The 9,453-nt window shown below is 35.3% G+C and overlaps 1 protein-coding gene across 1 annotated transcript; it reads left to right on the top strand.

Moving 5' to 3' along the window:
* Positions 1 to 393: 393 nt before the first annotated feature.
* Positions 394 to 6,983, top strand: LOC125663603 (uncharacterized). Its single transcript, XM_048895883.2, has 4 exons — positions 394 to 718; positions 1,766 to 2,271; positions 2,479 to 3,379; positions 5,763 to 6,983. Exons 2-4 carry the CDS (start codon positions 1,800 to 1,802, stop codon positions 6,748 to 6,750), a joined length of 2,361 nt encoding a protein of 786 aa, XP_048751840.2. The 5' UTR covers positions 394 to 718; positions 1,766 to 1,799; the 3' UTR covers positions 6,751 to 6,983.
* The last annotated feature ends 2,470 nt before the right edge of the window (positions 6,984 to 9,453 follow it).

Below are 9,453 nucleotides of genomic sequence, written 5' to 3'. Positions count from 1 at the left end.
CTATGGGCCTCTTGCTTTCCAACATGTTACATAATACGATACGAGAACGTGTGTGATTCTGATCTAAAATCTAGGTCTCAATATTGTTTGTTTGAACAGATCAATAATTCATTTCTTAGTGGACAGAGATAAATCTGCTTTCATATACACTGTATATTTATAAATTGTGGGATGTTGTCTTGGGTTGATATTCAACTTTTAAAAAATGTTTAGAGTTATTCAATACAGTGTCTATCTTATTAAGAAACTTGTCGAATATTCCTAAGATGGTTGGTTGATATATATCCATAAAACGAACAGATAATAGTGAACTCAGACAAAATAATTCTAGGATCAACAATTTGATTCTTTCACAAATGACAAAGCAAACAAAAAATTACATGATTGGTTTTAAATTTCAATGCCCCGGAGATAATTTATATCCGTATATCGCACACAACTTTTCATTTTCTCAAGCTTTGTGAACATTTAAATCTATCTCCGGCATATAGTGAGAGAAAACCGCAGAGACTTGGTTGGAAACTCTTGAATGGATTTGTGTTCTTTGAAATTTGAAACTGCGTCCGTGTCAATATCGCATTGAAAATAAAAATAAAAAATACCGATTATTAAGGGGACCACGACGCAGGAATCGGTATAGTGTGACAAAATCTCCATATGAAAAATAAACATTTTATAATCCGCCGGGAGGACTTTATTAGTATGGAGCAATTATCGGGTAAGTCAGCTGTGATTGTTGTCTATATCGATCTGATTTATTGAGATTTCATCAAGTTTAAATATTGACAAAAAATAGTAGTATTTTTAACTTTGATTTATCCTAACAACAAATTGATTTGTTTTTATAAAATGTTCAACATTATTAAGGGGTAGTGTTCAGTTTACAACTATCATGGGAAGTAGAAGTTTGGTGTATTTATTTTCACTTAGAAGTCTCTGTCTTATTAGAAATATTAGCCTCAAGTCATTTTAAATGCAATTAAATCTATAATCGTTTTAAAATCAACAATGTAGAATGTGCCCTTTAGAAAAGATTAGTTTGAATTAATTCAAACTTTATTGGATTACTTATGGATCCAGTCATTAAAATTCCTCGTCGTTCCCTTTTCTGCCGTAAAATGTAACCCATTCTCTGAATTTGTTTAGATTAGATTCCCGAGATCGAGATATATGTTCGTTTATTACATGTAAATAAACTCAGATTATAATACGTGAACATTCCATTTAGATTGACAGATAACGTATCCTATCCAACGTTGTCAATTAGAAAGTTAATAAACAGAATAACTAATAAACAGAATAACAAGGAATCTTATTATGTTTAAGGATTCAATTTTTACTTCTCTGGAACGAAATTTAAATGATCTCTCTACAATTTACGATCAGAAGAATTGGCAATATCCCAGTCTTTTGGTGTAGGACAGAGCGAGGAGTCTTGCCTCATGAAGTATACCCATGAAATACAATCTGTCAAACAGACAATTGGTTTTCATATTATTTAAATTGAAAAGAACGAACTCGTAGTCAAAAGTATTTATAATCCATTAAGTGGGGTATTTCACTTGTGGAACGCATGATTCGCTCAGGTAGATTTACCGAATACACACAGTGTTAATCACGTAACGAACTAACCGGGTCTTGCAAACATTTGATATGCAATCAATAGACACACGTTGACAGAGCAAATATTTGCAAACGTGATTGCAGATTACCTAAATGCATACGAAACCTAACAATAAACAAGTTTAAATTTGTTTCTTTGCAGCATAAACTTAAAAGAAAAAACCCATTGGGAAAACATGGCGCAGACGGAGTCACAGAGTCCGGACGGAACATTCACGTTGTTCGTGGTTTTACCAACGGAAAAAGTGTGCACTCTGAGATGTCTCCCTTCTGGTATATATGTAAACGATGTAAAAGGAAAATTAGAACTTGCTGCAGGTATACCGTCCTATGTGTATATGCTGACTTACCCAGATGGTGAATGTTTAAGTGACAAGGAACGTCTGCTCATCCAAGAAAACGTGAGAGATGGGTATCTTTTGCGCGTCCAAATACTTGAAAACTGGGAAACTTTATACCAAGCAGTGATCCAGAACAATACGGAACATGTTTATCACAGCGGTGGAGTCCATATGAAAGGAAATATCGTTGTTGGTCAAGATGACAACGGGAAAATTGAAAATATGGTGCACGAACGATCAACGGCTGCTTTGTACATCGCTGCGTATGCTGGGCTTGTAAAGATGTGCACCATGTTGTTGTCCATTGGTAAAATTAAGTTCTGATACAATGTCAACATTTATTACTACAATCTAAAACAGCGTGACACTATAAAAGCAGTATGCCCATAATTAAAAACTGATCAGGTTTTGCATCATTATATATCTTTCACATGACCCTCCCGCAAATTTTGTCGTTTTTCTGGTATAAAACGTACAATAAAACATATTTAGATTTTATGTGTTTTGATTGCAGGAGTGAAAGTAAATGGATGCACTCATTTTGGACGAACAGCACTACATGCAGCCGTTTGCAAGGACCGAATTCATATTGTCAACTTGCTTTTGGACGCTGGGGCCACAGTTCATGTTTACGATACGTATTCTCAAACTCCTGTGAATGTTGCAAAATCGTACAATTCATTTCAGTGCGAAAAAAGACTTCGTCTTATGCAATTAAATCTTCGAGGTCTGAAGGATTCACAGGCCGCGAGTGTAAGCATTGCTCCTTACCGCAGCAATAGAATATCAAGCACACCACACATTATCCATCACAACAACGAAGCATTGAAAAGAAACATCAAACCTAAAGCAACATCTGCCGGGGCAAACAGGGGGCTTCTTGATTCTTCTTCATCCAACAGCTGTGAACCAAAGAAACTTTTATCAGCACGCTCAGACAAGAGCAACAACGCAATCAAATCAAATGCTGCTGGATATTGGGTGATATCCCAACACAACACTAGACCAAGAGAATTAGATGGCGCTTTAGAGAGAAGATATCTGAACTTTTTAGAGCATCACGACAAACTTATCCATAGTAAACAATATCCATTATCTGGTAGTAAATTTCAAATTATAAAGTTCAAAAAAGATTCCTCGGAGATGATTGTTGGAAAACCTACTGTTTCTGAAGAATCTAGGGCAACACATGGCAGGATAAGAGCCCCTGTAATAGTCAATACTGTTGAAGAACAGACTGACACTGACAACTTCGTAGGATCAGAAGTAAACCATACACCTGACATTGAAAATCCGAGTTCCTCGAGTTCTCCAAGACAGCCAGTTGAAGGTGATGGACCCATTATTCGGAAAAGCAGCTTAAGATCGAAAAGCCCACAGTCGCCGAAGAGAGTTCGATTTTCAGCAAAAGCAAGGTAATCATGGAAATGAAAATGAAATACAGTCAAATACAGTTATAACGAACACGTTTATACTGTATTCATGCTTAATGCAAAATGATATTTATTCCCTATTAGTAGAAAATAACGAATATTTTATTGCATATAACGACGTTTCGTTATAACCGTGTTTACTGTGCACTTGCTGTATGACGAATTAGTGTATCCACCTTTCAAAAGCTCACTACGGATGAAAGCACGAAGACAAACCCTTATTCATGTCTGCCTCCGTGCTTCTTCTCCGATCAATAAGATAAAAAGCACCATGTTATACATAATTTTGCTAATGAAAATATTGACATATGTATCATTTTCTTGACCATAATTCCTTTAAATCCTGCAGAATGATTTTTCATCAATAACTCTCCAATAACAAAACTAAAAATAATTTTATTTGTAACCTTAACTTACTTTTAAATGTCTGTCATGTTATCATTTTTAAGATTTTCAAGATATAGTGCTCACAGCGGGTGTGACCGGTCGACAGGGGACGCTTACTCCTCCTAGGCACCTCAGTCTACCTTTGATGTGCCCTACTCTGAATTTTGTATTCTTTGATCACTGTTCGTTATTTTCACCCTTCATTGACAAGAACAGTAAAATATATGAAAAAACCCACCCAGATACAATCGAAAGGGGACAAACTTAGTAGGTAACCTTCTCGGAAGTAAACGTGCTGCACTACGGTGTTAAAGCAAATAAAGTGTGTAAATTTATATAATGTTCTCCAAGTTATGCGGTGAAAACGTGACGTGCATGAATTATATATATATATATATATATATATATATATATATATATATATATATTAAAAGAAATAGAATAAACAGTACACAAAGTTAAAAATTTAACGCAAGCGCTTTCATTTTATAATCCTCAGGCGTTACATTTTAAAATAGTTTTATTTTTCAAAACTATTTTAAAATGTAACGCCTGAGGATTATAAAATGAAAGCGCTTGCGTTAAATTTTTAACATTGTGTACTGTTTATTCTATTTCTTTTAATATTTTATACCGGACACTGTGATTTTTTTTAAAACACAATTTATATATATATATATATATATATATATATATATATAGAGAGAGAGAGAGAGAGAGAGAGAGAGAGAGAGAGAGAGAGAATAGTTACTTTTCGCAACGATCGATAAAAGTATAGGTAAAAAATAAGAATGAAACACGAAGACGTTTAGTAAAGCTTTAGCGCTTTCATTTCAAATCTTCAGAAGCTTCTGAAGATTTGAAATGAAAGCGCTAAAGCTTTACTAAACGTCTTCGTGTTTCATTCTTATTTTTTACCTATATATATAGAAGAAAAATTAGAACGCCGAAAATAACTTATTAGTTATTTTCGGTGTTCTAATTTTTCTTTATTATACTATTACTTGTGTGGATATTTACTTATATTTAGGATTATATATATATATATATATATATATATATATATATATATATATATATATATATATATATATATGTGAAAAATTGCCTCAGTGTCATACATATATATGATAAAAATATCACAGCGCAGATTGAATATGTTCAACTAGTTTCATACATCATCAGGAGTATGATAATTTGCAATTAATGATGGTAACCAGTGCAAAAATCAAGTCTTGCATTTACCAGTGAGATTCCTTATTATGCACCATCAATAAATTTTATAAATTGACCGTTCACACCCGCCGTGCGTCAAAACTACAAAAGATAATAAGAAATGTCGACCAACTCATGAAACATAAGATTAGCAGCCTAGAAAGTCAAATAATCTCCAGATATCCCTGTAATCATAGATCATAGAGTACAATGTATTATAGAATCACACCCAAAAAAAATGATCAAAGGGTTTTCGTTCTGTCTGAAAATGGCTCAAGTCAGCTGATGGATTATTCTGCCACATGAAAGGCGCGTGTAAGACGTTGGAAAATTAGATTGCCACGCACTCCTGTAAACCCCTTGAGAATAATTATGTCATTTATGATAACTTCGCACTTTGGACAAACAGGACATGACTTAATTCGCTCCCTAGAAAACAATAATTAGCAAATCAAGAACGATAAACGTGTGATTTGCAATGTAAATACGTTTACAGATTTAGTGCCGGCTTTTTTGTACATCTTTTACTATCTTTAGCCTACTTACGTAGAACCTTTTTCGTTTGTCCCGAGGAGTGGCTATCTAGGTCGTCCCGCACATTTGACATTCTAATTGTTTGTATCGTTGGTCATTTTAATGTTATATATATATATATATATATATTGTGTGTGTGTATGTTTAAGTAATGTGAAATTTAGACTGTTGGCCATAGACATATATGCCATGTTCAAAGGAATTGTTAATGTCGCCAAATATTTTTCAGATCTGTAAAGAATCTCGCAAAACCAGAAACTATGGAATCCTTTAAAGAACTAAAAAGAAAGATTTCCATTGCTGCTAATCGCACAGACAGTGCGAGATCTACATCTTCAAGAAATTCTGGAATTACGCATGAGCGCTGGTTACAGAGAAAGCAAGCCCAGCAGCGGAAATTCAAATCCGAATTCTCAGATTCAAGTGACTCTGATGACAATGGAAGTGACACTAATGCATTCAAAGAATGGATACAAAAGAAGAGGGAAGCTAATTATGGTCCCCCAAGGCCAGTAACTCGCCCGATACCGGGCCTGATACAGATTGGATCAACTGATGTTGGAGATGGAAGAAATCCGAATCCCATTCATAACATCAAATCATACAATTGCTGGATTGGGAAAAGGCAAAAACCAAAAAGGATTCCGAACATTGAGAGACTTAAAACAATGCAGGACTTCATGTCGTATAAGAAGAAGTTGGAGGAGAAACGACAGCAGTTGTTGATGAACGCCATAACTTATGAGGAATGGATGGATTATCACGAGGAGAAGAAAGTTTTAATCCAAAAAATACTCCGTGCAGATCTGGAGCAACTTAAAAACATGGAAAAAGAAGATTTTATGAAAAAAGCTCCACATCAGATTCCTTATGATGGTTGGAAAGAAAAAGCCATGAAAAGAAAGGAAGAGGAGCTTGTTAGACGTGAAAAACAAAGAAAATTGCAGGAAGAGGAGGAGCGATACAACAAAGAACATGGACGCAGTAGTGCTGCAATCCCACATACAGAGTGGTTGCGGTTAAAACGAACTCCTCGATACGCAACATCTCCCCGACCTGACTCTATGTGCGGTTCTGCACAAACTCGAAAGGAGGCTGAAGATGCATATGAAAAGTGGTCATCTGGAGGACACGAAGATGCCAAGACTCCATTGCAATCTGAAAAACCAATACGCATGCTTCAGAAGAGTTTATCGCCACTGGTCAGCGTACAATAAACCCTTTTGTCTTTCGTTACTTATTTGGGCTGCTTTCGTGCAATTGGAATTTCACAAATTATATTCATTATTTCGTTTATTTTACAATGAATACAGCACCAATGTAGAATCAGAAGTGTTTTTGTGATGATGCCACTTGTGTACAATTTTAACGTTTCTATCCATGTAGTTTCGTACTTAAATAAGTAATTCTATAGCTAACTCAAATGATTCAGTAAAGCTTGACAGTACCATGTCTTTGTCGTTGTGTGTATATAAAGGATTGCGAAAGGAACAACTGTGATTCAAAAGGCTACATTGTTTACACAATGAAAGTTGAAAAAAAAACATTTTTCAAGACATTGTATAATTTTGGGGTCTTTGGCATCAATCATCAACTCTTTGTATTAATATATATGTAGTCACTTTTTGTGGTCAAAGTTCAGGTGCATAGTGACTTGTAACCTTAATATATAGCTACTTGAGTTCAGGTCAATTCAACCTCAAAGTTGGCACAAGTTCAATAAAATACATCAATACGCCGAAAAGATGGTGCATGTCCTTGAAAACAAATTGATTAAACCTGTAGCAATCCTAAACTGATGACTCGCATATGTAACTACCTATAGACATCATTTCATTTAAACATCCAGACTACCATGGGACCATGGGCTCACTTTTAGACAATTTCTAGTTATATATAGGGTCTGAAAGGAAAAAATGGAATAACATTTGTACCAAGTTAGAAATACATACCTTGACCATAAGCGCCATACATATACTTTCATCAAACACAATTCTACATGTATATGTATATGAATACCTGTATGTTGAAGGAGTCGTTGCTCTGGATGTCTAAGGTTTTTAGGTCACCTGAGTTTACTAAGGTGACCTATTGCAATACGCAATTTCCGAGTTGCCCAATAGTTCTTTCCCTTTGTGGAACTCGTACGCACGCAAAACATACTTTCGTCCACACACGATGGGTACAAATGCTCATGACTGCCTTCATATATTGCCTATATAGGATGACTATCAGACATCATGCAACCATACTCACAATTTTCGTAAGTTTATGAGTATTTGATAATAAAATAGCTCAATCACCATCTTTCTTTGATTAAAGTATCACTCGTGCTGAAGAGGAAATAAAAACTATTTCATATTTTAATTTAAGGGCCTAATTCAAACAAATATTATTCTTTGATATGGTCAATTTAATGTATACCAGCGGCTAATATGAACAAACTTTACGCTTTCATAACGTTTATCCTTTTTTACATAGCTAGTCTATATCTTAAATACATATGTATGTATACGTCTTGTACCCACCCAAGTGTTCAACAGAATACTGAATGTACCTCCATCACAGAAGAGCTGATATCTCGGAAGACGCCTATTGGTCGTCGTGCGTTAACAATTGAACATTTTAAAATTCTTTCTTGATAACTACCATTCCATTATTTTCAAATTTGGTATGAAGCATCCTTGGTACACGAGGGCAATAATTGTAAATTTCAGGACTCAAGCACCCCTGGGTCCCTAGGAGCAGGGCAAAAACTGCCAAAATTTGACAAATTTTCAAAAATCTTCTTCTCTAGAACTGCACATGTGTAAGAAAAACTAAATGCATAGCGATGTAGAGCAGGCAGTCCTCTACCAAAATTATAAATTTCATGATCCCCGGGGTAGGGGTTTTGACCCCAGGGCGGGACAAAACTTAGTATATAGTGTTTATGTGTAAAACACTTGGATAACATCTTCTTTAGTGTTATTTATACTAAATTGAAGCTAAATCAATATTTAAAAAGAGCAGGTAGTCCTTTACCAAAATTGTAAATTTGGTGATCCCAGGGGTAGGGGTTTTAGTATTAGGGTGGGGCCAAAATTGTTAGCTATCAATGTGAAGAATAGACATTTTTGATTTTTTTTTCTTGATAACTACCATTCCAATTCTTTTCAAATTTGGTGTGAAACACCTTTGGAACAAGGGGACATAAATTGTAAATTTCAGGATTTCTGCACCCTCGGGGCCTTAGGGATGGGGCAAAAACTGCCCAAAATTGACCAATTTTCAAAAATCTTCTTCTCTAAAACTGCACATGTTTCAGATAAACTAAATGCATAGCGATGTAGAGCAGGAAGTCCTCTACCAAAATTGTAAATTTCATGATCCCCAGGGTAGGGGTTTTGATCCCTGGGCGGCGCCAATCTTTCTATATAGTGTTTATGTATAAAATATTTGATTAACATCTTCTTTAGTGCTATTGATACTAAATGAAACAAAATGGAATTTAGAAAGAGCAGGTAGTCCTTTATCAAAATTGTAAAGTTGATGATCCCCGGGGTAAGGGTTCTGACCCCCAGAGATTTAACAAAAACAGACAACCTCGACTTCACATGCCTTCACCTTCACTGTTAAACTTGGTCTCTCCTTTCTCACGAGGTACATGTACCTCCTAATTAATTCACTCGCACAAGACCTTTTCTCAAGCAAAAGACATACATTCCTCAACTCTTACTTTCATCTTTCAAACTCCGATCATTAAAAAAACCCAGAAAACATTCAAATCCATTAACTCAGAAACCCTTAACATTCACTCTCCTCTCTAACTCACACGACAGTTCTGGCTAGGTGGCCAGGGTACTTCAATCACACACATACACTCTCTCTCTATTTCACAAAGATTAATGGACAGACAGGTAGGCTTATAGCTTTATGAC

Source organism: Ostrea edulis, chromosome 1, assembly GCF_947568905.1.
Source record: "Ostrea edulis chromosome 1, xbOstEdul1.1, whole genome shotgun sequence".
Lineage (NCBI taxonomy): Eukaryota > Metazoa > Mollusca > Bivalvia > Ostreida > Ostreidae > Ostrea > Ostrea edulis.
The sequence above is the reverse complement of the archived record's forward strand: the minus strand, read 5'-3'. Positions and strand labels throughout refer to the sequence as shown.

Bases quoted from the DNA above. Each gene is read 5' to 3' on its own strand.
- LOC125663603 (XM_048895883.2), top strand. From the start codon at position 1,800: ATGGCGCAGACGGAGTCACAGAGTCCGGACGGAACATTCACGTTGTTC. The intron at 2,272-2,478 runs GTAAAATTAAGT...TTTTGATTGCAG, and splicing joins CACCATGTTGTTGTCCATTG to GAGTGAAAGTAAATGGATGC. The intron at 3,380-5,762 runs GTAATCATGGAA...AATATTTTTCAG, and splicing joins CGATTTTCAGCAAAAGCAAG to ATCTGTAAAGAATCTCGCAA.